General features: G+C 37.1%; 1 protein-coding gene across 2 annotated transcripts in view; it reads right to left on the reverse strand.

The window, feature by feature from the left end:
- The window catches only part of LOC136258509 (uncharacterized), a 17,573-nt gene continuing 4,057 nt past the window's right edge, over positions 1-13,516 (reverse strand). Inside the window, exons 3-11 of one of the 2 annotated variants that reach the window (XM_066051828.1) lie at positions 13,151-13,262; positions 12,729-12,830; positions 6,129-6,224; positions 5,036-5,137; positions 4,888-4,951; positions 2,717-4,770; positions 1,036-1,081; positions 570-626; positions 1-466 (exon numbers count right to left, since the gene is read on the reverse strand). In XM_066051828.1, coding sequence (XP_065907900.1) covers positions 117-466; positions 570-626; positions 1,036-1,081; positions 2,717-4,770; positions 4,888-4,951; positions 5,036-5,137; positions 6,129-6,224; positions 12,729-12,830; positions 13,151-13,177 — 2,898 coding nt within the window. In that variant the 5' untranslated portion in view covers positions 13,178-13,262 and the 3' untranslated portion in view covers positions 1-116. Of the gene's footprint in view, positions 467-569; positions 627-1,035; positions 1,082-2,716; positions 4,771-4,887; positions 4,952-5,035; positions 5,138-6,128; positions 6,225-7,807; positions 9,821-12,728; positions 12,831-13,150; positions 13,263-13,516 lie in introns of those variants that run through there. The other variant, XM_066051836.1, reaches the window with a different exon arrangement.

Genomic DNA, 13,516 nt, shown 5'->3' on the forward strand with positions numbered 1-13,516 from the left:
TTGTGTTTATTTTCGTTGTTATAATTATAATGAACTGTACAAAGGATACATATAAGGATGTATAGGGTAAAAATAAAGTGAAAACATGGCATTAGTGTACTATATAGCTACAGAAACTAACACAGCAAATGTAAGTGTGCATTACAAGTTGAACAAAACATTTCTGCATTACACTGATGACGTTTAAGCAATTCTGTTAGGTCGGATGCAATATCCTTGTGTCCAGCATGTTGTTTTTCTGAGGTAAGACAACACAACAGCTTCTGTAGAGTTCCATTTCCTTTACACTTTAAGATATCAAGTAGTGACTGGGCTCTTCTGCTAGGAGCAATGGCTTCATTAGCAAGATAATAGTTTTGATCGTTAGTTAGCAGATTATGCTTCAACAGCAGGGGTATGAGTGCATTTAGGTTGATACTTGAAGACACAATTGGAGCCAGTTCATTTAGTATTTGACTCAGAATTTCTAAAGTTAAAAGATAATTTCATATTACTATAACATGTGCTACAATGCAATCTACAAAGCAAAATTTTGTCTATGCATACAGTACAGTATTTTACATACATACCTGGTTGAGGTTTCTTTGTAGGATCGGTACCAACATTTTCTTTTGTATCATGATTGTCTGTATTTGCAGTAGAAAGCCATGATAATGGATACACTTTAGCTACATACGTAATATGTATTCAGATACATAGATACAAACATGTAAGGTGTCAGATGGATACAATCAGTTACTATAGCTATATTGTACTCTATGTAAAGTAGGTATAGCACAGTACAGCACATAATTAATATTCTTGGTGCCATAAACAATTCACAGCAATCATCACACCCTAAGCAGTGAATCAAAGTGCTTTTGATGCACGCGAGGCAAAATGTATCATGGGAGTGCCAAAACAAAGAAAAGTTGTTGAGTAATGCATGAACTATCCATAGATAGATATGGTACAGGTTCGTATGACCACTTTTCCAATGAGAGGCTAATGACATGTGTAGGTGGCCAGCTACTTAGATCGTATGTATAAACTCACTTGACAATTGTGCACTGGACTGGCTGGCCATGGTATGGGAGAATTTCTGCAAAATGAATAGTGGATTACAACAAGTATTTACATACACCAATGGTTTATGTATTAGTGATGCCACGATAGTTATATCATATATTGTGATAATCATGATAGAAACATTTCATGATGGACAAAAAAAAGCTATAAAAACACAAATTATTTAGTGAAAAGTGACTTGATATTTACGATATTTCTCTGGCAACATGTGGTGATGTATAAAAAAAACAAGTGTCAACTTTGTCACATCATTGTTATAAGTATAATAGATTGACTGAATAAAACTTGTCCTGTGAAAACATTAACATATTCAATTTGTTTAACATATCGTGACTATCATGATATAAGTCCAATGATATCGTGATTATCGGGATATCCAAATTTTCATATCGCGACATCACTAGTATCAAGAGTTCATAATATTTGTATGGGGGAGTGTCTAACTGTCAGTATGGCCTGTACAAATACACTGCTGTAAGTTCCCTTTTGATCATATGTACAGTACACTTCTATATAGCCTGATTCTACTAATGACAAAGAACTGTTGATAGGTGATGATTGGTGTTGATAAAGTCAAGCCTTTCTTCTAAGAAAAGCCTGAGGTGTTACTTGCAGCAGTGCCTTTACTGAATGTACTCCAGTCTCCCCCATGCAAATATTATGAACTCTTGCTAGTATGTATGTATGTATGTATGTATGTATGTATGTATGTATGTATGTATGTATGTATGTATGTATGTATGTATGTATGTATGTATGTATGTATGTATGTATGTATGTATGTATGTATGTATGTATGTATGTATGTATGTATGTATGTATGTATGTATGTATGTATGTATGTATGTATGTATGTATGTATGTATGTATGTATGTATGCATGCATGCATGCATGCAATGTATGTATGTATGTATGTATGTATGTATGTATGTATGCATGCATGCATGCAATGTATGTATGTATGTATGTATGTATGTATGTATGAGTGTATGTGTAGTTACTGATACACAGAGTGCATAGAGTTAAAAACTATAGTACCGCATGGAGGAAAACTTTGGAGGAAGAATTTGGCAAATCAAGCAAAATATCACCATTGGCGAAATAAAATTTGGTGAATTGTTAGCAGAGCACACGCCCTGTTTAATTAATTAGATTACTAATCGCTGTGTCTGAAACGAGAACTGGGAGTGCCACGCCTCTTCGGTACATGGAGTCAGCTATCAACTAGTCTAAAAGGTAATACTATATAGACAGTAGATCTACACCTTCTGGGATAATGAGTATCGTACTAATATGGTAGGACTCGCTACTTGTCATGCTCGTTTCGAGGTAAGGTTTGCGGATACCACGTGTACAGTCGCTAGCTACCTAGTGAGGTACTTGAGGCAGGCTTGGCTCTTGCGTGATGCCTGGCCCAGTAGCCCTAGGTTGAGTAGAAAATCAATTAGTTCGAGGATTGGTTTACTATTTTTTCACCAACAAAATATTTGGATGAGGAAAATATTTGGATAAAGATGATAGCGTATGGAGGGAAACTTTGGCGCTGTTAAAATTTGGCGAATTTGGCGAATAACCATGAATTCGCCAAATTTTAACAGCGCCAAAGTTTCCCTCCATACGCTATCATCTTTACTGATACGTACAAACCTGCAATGGCTGAAACCAAACTGTGTGTGACTCTGTAATCTTGGTCTCCTCATCATGGTCACAGTCACAATAGGTAGGAAGAGGGTCTATTTGTGATAGCTTTGTCATGTGAGTTTTTTTACCAAGACATTCGCAACACCAAAATCCATAGTGCAGTTCAGAGCTTTTGAGATTGAGCTTCTTGCTGGCCTTTTTCAATGCAGTGCTAATGTAATTCTGGGCTTCATAGTGAATTGGTAACACAGACTTATCCTTGTGTCTGATTTGAATTTCCAAGTAAAACACCCTGTCTATTAGTGATACACAATGTCGAGAAACCGTTCGAAAAGTAATAAGGTTGTCGAATGTGCGACGTTTTCCTTTCTCTGACCTTCGAAGTGTCCAACCCAAATTGTCTTGAAGGAGTTGAACAGCCAAACAACAAAACACTCCTCGTGGAAGGGTCGCTGATGAAAACTGTATAAGCAGAGGACAAACATTTATTTTGCTTCCAGCACTTTGGCAAATCATCTGATCACCATACTGCAGTAAGATCTTGTTCAGTTCATCATTTTTCAAACAAGTAGGAAGCACAATAGGCATAAAATAGTTGGCAATACCTGTTGCAATATCTTCCTCAATCGGGGCAATGATACCTAAGACCATTAGAAGGTTGAGAAAAAACTGGATTTTGATTTCTCCTAGTTCTAAACCAATTTTGGAAATTAGGCTAGCACTCAACACTCCTTCTTGCTTGAACTTCTCCAAGTCAGCATTGTTGGGTATCAGCTTGCCTTCAAATGTGCAGCAAACCAGTTTAGTGAGATTGTCAAACAACCACTGGTGATCTGTTATAACATAGTCATTCATCCCATCAACGTCTTCAAAGAACAACAGTACACCAAGCAAGTGGTGAAAACGTAAAGCATCCTTAATTGTTTGTTCGTCGTTGCTTATTTGTGTGTCCTTGCACATGTGGACAACTTCAGTGTAAGGAATGTAGCTTAAATTTTTTTCTTGACATTTTTTTCGTATTTCTAGTTCTAATATAATCCAACTGATGGGAACATCAAAGACATCCCTTGTTTGTAACAACCCTGCTAGTCCAGAACGTATGATTTTTGCATTTTCATCCTCTGTGTCACTTCCAGCAGTAGTATTGTCAACTGGAATGAGGTGTTCACACTCACCCCCAATTGTCCAAACATTTTCAATCTTAGCTTCGAATATTGTGGATGCTAACTTATCATCTATTTCTGTTACTTCATCTTCAGTCACCATATCAGCATGGGAGCCAATAAACGACAGATAAGAAGTACTGTCTCCTCTTGTGGCACAAATTGTGTCACCAAAACAGTTATTTCTTAGACATATATCATTGGTCAGCGACATTAAAATTTTCATCAGCTCAAGATTGGTGTAATGCATAGAGTAAGAACTGAATGATCGTTTACCCTTTTTGTTGCCATGAGTGACCGTTACCTTATCTGTCAGACTCTTAACTCCACCACACATTTTGTGGACAATGAAGGTTACCATGGTCGAGCTGTTGATTGCAGGTAACATGTTGATGAACTGTGGCTGCCCACCTGTATCAAGTAGTGTTACAACATCCCACACATCCAGGGAACAACTCTCCAACACTTCTACCATCGGCAAAGAGGCTATGTCATCTTCAACAGAACATTGCTGAAAGGAAGTGCCACGATCTTGAGACATGCCTTTATTTTTGTGTGAATTAAAACCAAGTGAATGCATTTTTTGACACAAGTGGAGTTTTAGCTGTGAAATTTCTTTCTCAAAATCAAGCTCTACCCATTCAAAACTGCCATTGTTATTATTCGAATTCAGTTTCACCATGCCATATTTTTTAGCTACCAAGATTTGTCTGGACTCACCCAGTCCAGTGCTGACATGACGTGGATTTATATTCTTTCTCAGAAGCAAGTTCATGAAACTTGTTTTGCCAGCTCCCGATGACCCACTAAAAAGAACTTTGCAGTATCTAGCCTTTATTGTGTATCCATTCAGTTTAGCATCCACCATAAACTTGCTTAGTCCCTCTGCATCCCTAACTACAACATGATAAAAGTACATAAATATGCATATGTGTGAATTAATAAGATAATAACAACAGTGTTATGCTTATGTTTATCTATTAAAAATGTAAATAATTAATAAGTTTTATGTACCTTGAAAACCATTCTTTCTGACAGCTTGTGTTTTACACATCTCTTTTATTTTCATTTGATAATCCTAAAATGTATGCAAACGCAATGCATAGCAAATTGCTTTCACACTTTACAATATACCAGAAATGCACATAATGATTTATATCACCTGGTCAAAAGTTGTAATATCTTGCTTCACTTCTTCAACTAGAAAATGTACAATCTCCTTGTACATTTTATCCACAGCCAATTTCAAGGGTGTTTCTCCATTCTGCACAATAGAAACGCAACATACACTGTATGCTAGGTGCATATAACTTGAAACAAATATCTATAATAAAACAGCCAAGCTGTGAAAAAAGGATGTGTTCCTCAAAGAGCCAGGTTGAGAAAAGCTATGAAATTTTAAAAGTAAATGGCCGCAATGATGCTAATGCCAATTATCAGTATGGTCATTAAAAATGATTGGCACTAACATTGTTATAGACGTTTGTTGGCTGTAACCTAGGATTTCACAACAGGAAGCTACACCCTTTTTCACAGCTTGGCTGCTTTAGTGTAGATATCACTCCTTTTTTTATTGCAAGTCCCTAAGCCATGCAGCCTATGTATATGGCCACCTTTGTGGCTTTCTTTTGATTTGACTTTTATTTTCCACAGGAATAAGGAAGAAACAAAATGTCTATATGACTGTTTGAACTAATTTTGTTGCTTGTATTGTAAAAGCATTTAAACCATAAAAATCACAGAGCTAATAGTTACTGAAATAGCTGAATGCGCTACACTAACAGGATGACTTGTTAAGTAGCTAAACATTCTACAGGATGGCTTGTTTGATTGAACTGTCTACAGGATGACTTGAAGTCTCTATAGGGTGACTTGTTTGTAGTTGAATTTCTACCAAGTGATTTGTAATGTAGTCTACAGTTAAATGTTACATCAATTATAACTGCCACATTCATTGGTACAGAGTAGGCATACAATGTACAGTGTATAACACTCCAAACTTAATACGTGGAGGAGCAGCAATATTAGTTACTAGTGATTGTGAAGTCAAACCCAGCTTTGAGTGCCTTTGTCATGGCTGCATTCTTAAATGCAATCTTTTAGTACCCAGCACTTCAATTGATTGACAATTCCTAAACATGCTAATTGTAGAGTGGGTATATGTACACATTACGTTTGTATGTATCTATAACAATCTGACATCACTTAACATACTTAGTTGATGTTTGATTGATGCATTTGAATAGTTAACTTACTGTATCAACAACGTAGATGTTAGCACCTAAAGCTAAAAGTGCCTTCACACAGTTGATCTTATTGGAGCACACTGCCCAGTGGATAGCTGTCCATTTCTGCACAAAACAAAAATTATGTAGTAAACATATGCACAATACAAACAGTGAGTAGTGAATGTACTATACAACATAAGTAATATTATTACATAACACGTTACAAATGTAACTTGTTACTTCCAACTCTGCACATGCTACCGCCAAATTGACACCTTTCGCTGTCAGCAAAGATGATCAAAGGAGGACAATGGTCTATGAAGAATGCATTGTACGTACTGCGGTGTGCCAAAAGGCATGTGTCTGCCTGAAGCAACATTGAACAGTGAAAAAAATCACTTAAATTATGCTTGTCTGAAGGCATCAGTTGCTCAGTCAGTTAGTTACCCAGTCAATCACTAGAAAATTCCGTTTAATAAATAATTACATAGCAACTTGATGAAAGTGTTTCAGGTTGATCTGAAGGCTTGTTTGGACTTAGTTTTACCTAACCAATACTACCTCATCGTCGTCAGGGAAATGTGAAGCTGGTTTTTGGGTGATATTTTTTCATGTGCCACACCCAAACCTTTGTGGTCCTTACTACACAGTACTATATTATTAGCACTGCCGTAATACATTGATATCTAAATAAAACTTTGCAATTGATGACATAGTTAAATCATTAGTAACCTCATATATCAGTAGTTGTTGCACTGAGCACCACCAGACATCAGCATTGGCATTTAATTGAGTTGTGCATTTGTGGTAGCCAAAAGCCTGTCCCAAATAAACAGTGAAGCTTACAGGTAATATGTTGTGCCAGCCTACTTGTGTCAATGATAGTAAAGTGGTAACATTATAGTTACACCTATATCCCATAACGAGTGTAGTAACAATGATACTATCCGAGTATGCGGAATATAACTATTTTATATCCCAGAGTGTGGAAATTTATGGTACTAAAGTAAGCTTCTATTAATGTGCATAAGATTGTTGGAACGGTGTGCAAGGACCAAAAAGACTGACAAGTGGCGAGGAATACTTCAAGACAGACCAATAGAGCCAGAGATTATCAGAAAAGGTTGATTCTTTACCCAGCATACACTGCTGGATCTGATGGCAGACTGAAGATCAACCAACTGTTTCTTGACATTCGTTTAGACCATATATAGAGACAAGTACAAAGAACTACTATAAACAGCTCCACAAGGCTTTTCATGATCAAACAAGTACACAATAATTGTGACCGGATTTGTACAAAGGTACCTTTTCCACACATTTTACATACCAGCAAACAAAATGTCATAGCTGTTGACTTCTTATACTGATTAAATTGTTCCTTACATCAAAATGTAGCCAGATACTGTAACTATACTCATAGAAAATTGCAGGCAATGGTATGCTATGATTAAAACGTTATGAAGTTGTAAAGTTAAAAAAATGGGTTAAATTTTGTGTGTAAAAAGGGTACCTTTTTGCAAATCTGGTCCCATATATCCTAGCTATTTCAACCTATACTGTACAAGGTAATTGATAGGATTGATGCTCAGCAATACAGATCTCTAACTGATAATTTAAAAACACATCTAATCAGTATACCAGTAATATTATGCAGTTGTACTACACAGTTATAGTGTAATAATGCATGTTATACTGAGTCTTACCCCCTATTGTAAAATAATCATTTTTGATTTCATCACAATCACATGGAAAGCAAGAAAAGAACATATGAACACACTGCAGTTATAATATACATCATACGTACAACAAATTCACATATGTATGGTACATACAGCAGTTGTTCATATCATTGTATAGGTATCTACAGAACACATCCATACATATTAATTTATAGTGTGGTGTGTGGGCAGATCAAAGGCTGCTGCCAGTGTTGTAAATCAGTTGTATACAAACAGTTGTAACACAGCTAAGCACCACCTTTAGACCATACAGTCTCCAATTTAAAGGTACCCTTGAGCAAAACTTGCTTATGCTCTGAATAGGAATCACTAATGGCTGGACTGAGTTATCATCAATACACCACGTGATTATTCATGTCAAACTAGCTACCAACGTAATAGCTAATGACCAAGACAGTAACATCATTCCTTGGACACAATTCTTAGCAAGAGACAATGTTAGTCTGAGCTTTCTTTTCCCTTCTGTGTTACAAATGGGCACCTTTGATCCACACATACCACATACCATAAAACAGTGGATAACACACCCATCTGGGGGTAGTTGGAAAAGGTGGATGCGATCGGACACGGACGCGGACATTTAAAAAAAGCACTTTTACATTTATATAACAGTTATTTTTCATACCTAACGTTGTTTTTACAGCAGTCTTCGCTTCCAGACCTGGGTGTCGATCTTGTCATAGCGCATCATAAACACACGTGCGAAGGACTAGATCAGCACTCCACAGAATGCCAAAGAACATAATATAGTGCTGTACACATGCTCTAAAGTCTAATACAGAGTTATATAATTGTAGAGATTAGCTTGTATACCCCATGCAACTTAGCTTAGCAGGCCTACCGCAGGCCAAATCCACAATCTTATGTCTTTTAGTATAAGGCGCAGGTGCTTGTACCAAGCGTTGAGGGTTTCAAGGACCTGGCCTACAAGATTATATTGGGACATTCCAGTTTAATCTCTATAACACTGAATTAGATTTCTAGAGCACGTGTACAACACTATATGGTCTTTAGAGTACTAGTCTATCCTTCGCACATGCGCTTATAAATGGATAAGCGCTATGACAAGATCAACGCCTGGGTCTGGAAGCGAAGACTGCTGTAAAAACAATGTTAGGTATGAAAAATAACTGTTTTATAAATGTAAAAGTGTATTTTAAAAATATCCGTGTCCGTATCCGCATCTGACCGTATCTGCCTTTTCCGACTACCCCCCATATGGTTTGTATCTTTGTAAACACTCTACCTTCAGGCATGCAACCCTCGGGTATTGTACGTATTTACTAATCAGATAACATGTGACCGGATTTGCAAGAACCCCCACAGGTTGATGCATTATTCGAATTATAGTTTATTACATTTTCTTTATCCAGATAGCCAAAGGAATGGTCAGCCAAAGTTTCAGCTCTAGGAGCCAAGAACCTCCATGCTACAAAGTGGTAACAACAGAAAGATTGATTTGTACAGAAAATAAACTATAGGTGCTTAATTAAACAATGAACGTAGTCCTATATGGAGATGCAACTTATATCATCACATTCTCCTTAAATAGGCAAATCCATTGCTGGGTAAGTTTTTTCTTCCAGGTTCTTCCTGTGACCAGGGTAAAGGAAAAAATGTCAGGAAAAAACGTCAGAGAACTGCTCGTCCAATGTGAGGTAGACTAACACTCATATCTTTCATCTCCTTGGGAGTACTGACACAAAACACAGATTTTCAATCTCCTCTTGCTTTGGGGAACATGATGCTACCAAGGTTTTTGCCTTTCGTTCATGGTGGAACAATAGCTTTAAAAATTTACAGATTTTTTTGTTTTGTAATTATTTTACCTATCGTGTTTTATACATTCTACTGTAAAATTAGGCTTGCACTAACATGTGGGATTCTTGTAGATCTGGTCACAAATCTCATGGGTGTGTTATAGCTATTACATGTAACCTATATGTTATGAACTTTAGCACAATTGTGACTCACCCACTGTAAAGCATGATTAGCAGTCAATACATACAGTACATGTAAAGAGAGAATGTACAAGTAACTTCTACACACATCATGGGTTATTCCATACATACATACATACATACAGTATCGCCCAGAAGTAATGTTACATTCGCGAGCAGTTGACACTCGTGTAGCCAATTTTCAACCCACGATTTCTTTGGCATGTGTGTGCCAACTAATTCACCATGTGTAGCCACTACAAGCAAGCTCCCTCGGGTGGCTGCTCCAGTAACCGCGTGACTTCGCACGTGATGTATTCCAGTCGTGCATCGTGTAGAGTCATGGCCTGGATTTGAGCACTCATGAGGGATTGTAACATTACCTCTGGGCAGTACCGTACATACATACACACATACATACATACATAAAAAATAACAGGCCCAGGGCACAGAGTTAAAGTGGGGTCCCAGGGGCAAGGAGATTTCCACTTTGAATCACAACTTCACCCAAACTGTAAGTCAAAAACCAAAAAAAAAAGTCATTACATGCTGACAATGACAATAGCTACCCCTCCAACCATACCTCCTTATTTATAAGCTTGCTACACTGCTCCTCTGAAGAATACTGTGACTGCTCTATTAGAGTATCCAGATCTGACTGCTCTATTAGAGTATATCAATCTTTTAAACAGGTATTCAGGGGGCCCTTGATGGGGCCTCCTGGGACTTTTTTCAGGCTGGATCCCGGGGAAAAATTCCCCAGTTCCCCCCCATGGGCAGCCCTGCATAGCAGGTACTAATTGTAACACTAATTACTGATGCAAACAATTGCATTTACTTTGTGACATATTAGAGCACACCTTTTGCTACTTCAAGTCTTATAGTACATACTTTCCCCATACATTTCAATACGAGATAGAATATTTTCACCACCCATATAACATAGTCAGAATATAGTAACCAGCATCCATAATTCACATAATTAGATGACACATACGTACCATACGGCAGTGGAACTTCACGTTGTAACATGGTGCATGACTTACAGCTGGTCCCTAACACTACCAGAGACAATGTCTATGCAAAATTTGACAAGCGAGAATATCTCAGTCAACTAACAAACATATAGAGCTGATAAAGCAATAAACAGCTGAAAATATAACTGATAAAAAATCCTCAAATGTACACAGGACTGTTTAATTAGAGTATTTTGCAAAGTGTGCTTTTTTTAGAATCAAAGTGCATTAAATAGAGTATTCAATCAGAATACTGTATGTGGACCAACTAACTTATCCAACCATATGTATTATAAATCAAAGACACATGTGCATTAGCAATAAGGACACGACTAGCTATAGACATTAACGTATGAGGTAGGTAGGGATCCACCAATTATGCTTGCATAATGTTGATCAAAATAGGTGCCTGAAAGCAGTAAGCATAATGATAGCATAATAGGCAGAGTACTTCCCATACTATAAATCCTTGTTTTACAAAATATAAATCACAGAAATATGCAGATCAATACACTTTAATAGGGCAGTCAGTGGCAGCTGACTGTTCTATTAGAGTATGTTGATCTTTTCTCTGAAATGCATTCAAATATTTATAGTCTCTACTCCAGTCACTATTGTTTACCCATAAAGTGCACATTTATTAGTAAAACATAGAAACTGAGGCAAAAATGTTGAGCATAATTTTGAATATAATACGTACAAATTTTGAGCACTGCTCAAAAGCACAATAAGTAAAATAAGCATAATCGGCAGGTCCCTAGAGGTAGGGCTGAAACAAATACAGTTCACATAATTATTAAGGTATAGCTAGTACCACTAATCAGGAAACAAATTTCCATTAAAAGTGTTTAGACAATCAATAAAAATTAACGTGACTGAAAAGCACTTCTAAACATGAATCCATGTATACAATGGAGTCACTATAGCCAATTTGATGTCGCATTTATAATTTTCAGAGGAATTGCTTTTGAACTTGATTATTTATGCTGATAAGTGATCAATACATGACTGGATCTGTGAAAATAGCTTGCAAAAATCCAACCCAACCAATGTGTTGCTTTGTCATACAGTACAGTAGTACTGTATAATAAGGATCATGGGTTTTTGTGGTCAAAAATATCACCCCACCAGCTTCACAATACCATCCTGGTGCCTTGGTAAACCAGCCCAAAAGTGCCTTCACGACCTAAATGCTTCCAATTGATTGCTACATTTTTTTTATTCAATCAATTCTGCACTGCCTGGCTGATGTCTTCAAGCAAGCGTAACTTGATATGCCTAAGGCTACGGGCTTGGCTTTTTCGCTGTTCAATGTTACTTTAGCCTGACAGGTGCCTTTTGGCATACTGCAGTACATACAATGCATGCATCATGGACTTATGTACAGTAGCTTTGTCCTTCTTTGGGTCCTATTTTTTATTTTTTTTTGCTGACAGCCCAAGATGTTGATTCGCAGCAGTGCAATGGCTTCCCTATACATTTGTAAATGGGAATCGTCCGTATTTTCCATGATGACTGGATTGATTGCAGAGATGCTTCTCTTACTGTTTTTCGTTTGTAATGCTGTGAAATGCGCTGAACATAGCCAAAAGCAAAGCATAATAGCCACTACCAAGGCTACTTCACCTTCGAGTCAGTAATGATAGTTGGGTGTCAGTCCATATTTATTGTGGTGACAGCAGAGGCGCTTCTCCTACTGTTCTTTGTTTACGTATATCTGCAGGTGTAGGTGACCTCCCTTGTTTCCCTACTTTTTTCTATGATCCCTAATTTAACTTAAAATTCCATTTTTTTTTTACTTGTTAGCTGATAAGCAAGCTCTGACACTTGGCATTACACTTGGTTGCATAATTACACATCATACAATCATGAATCATGGAATATGACCAACCTTCTTAACATGCACACATACAGTAATGGCACACTTACACCCACATCAGCATTGACATCAATATTGTTCTTCCTGAACAAGGTATCTAAAGTGGACACATCATCTCTGGATATGGTGTTCTCTATCACACCCTTCTCCTCCTGTGACAATATTACCAATATGTATGTAAGTGTATGTGCTTAGCATACGGTACCGTATTTTCCTCTTACAAAAGCCTATACCAGTGCATAAACCATGTACAGTAGGTATCAAATACAATAAAGAAAAAAATGGGTTGCACCACCATAAATTTAATGTAGTATACTGAATAGTGTACTCCTTACATGTTAGTCAACCAGTAATGTTATCAGTTGGACTATGGTTATAGGTAGATGGTGCGATGTTTGTGTATTGTACGTACATTAAAAACTTATTAGGATATGCACTACAAACAGTATTATGTATTTACAATATCACTTACTTCAGTTGGCTTTCTAGCTTTAGCCATGACGTGCAGTCTAGTTAGGTACTGTATGTAGGTAGAGATAATCTTGAGCGTACAATGTAGAAGTCCCTGAATGTGGTCTCTGAACCTAACAATAACAAGGCAAATACATTAAAATTGCTAGTATGTACGTGTGTACAGTGGAACCTTTCTATAAAGGAAAGTTTGGGACCCTGAATTTTGGGGATATTTCTACTTAAAGGTTTTTCTCTTTCAGAAGTACATATAGTGATGCATGGAGCCAAACCTGTTGGGACCAAAACATTTGTCCTTATTGTGGAGGTTTTTTTTTTATTGTGTCCTTATTTCAGAGAGTTTACAGTGCCGCTCAAAAGCAACCTT

The sequence above is a fragment of the Dysidea avara genome, chromosome 1, assembly GCF_963678975.1.
Source record: "Dysidea avara chromosome 1, odDysAvar1.4, whole genome shotgun sequence".
Lineage (NCBI taxonomy): Eukaryota > Metazoa > Porifera > Demospongiae > Dictyoceratida > Dysideidae > Dysidea > Dysidea avara.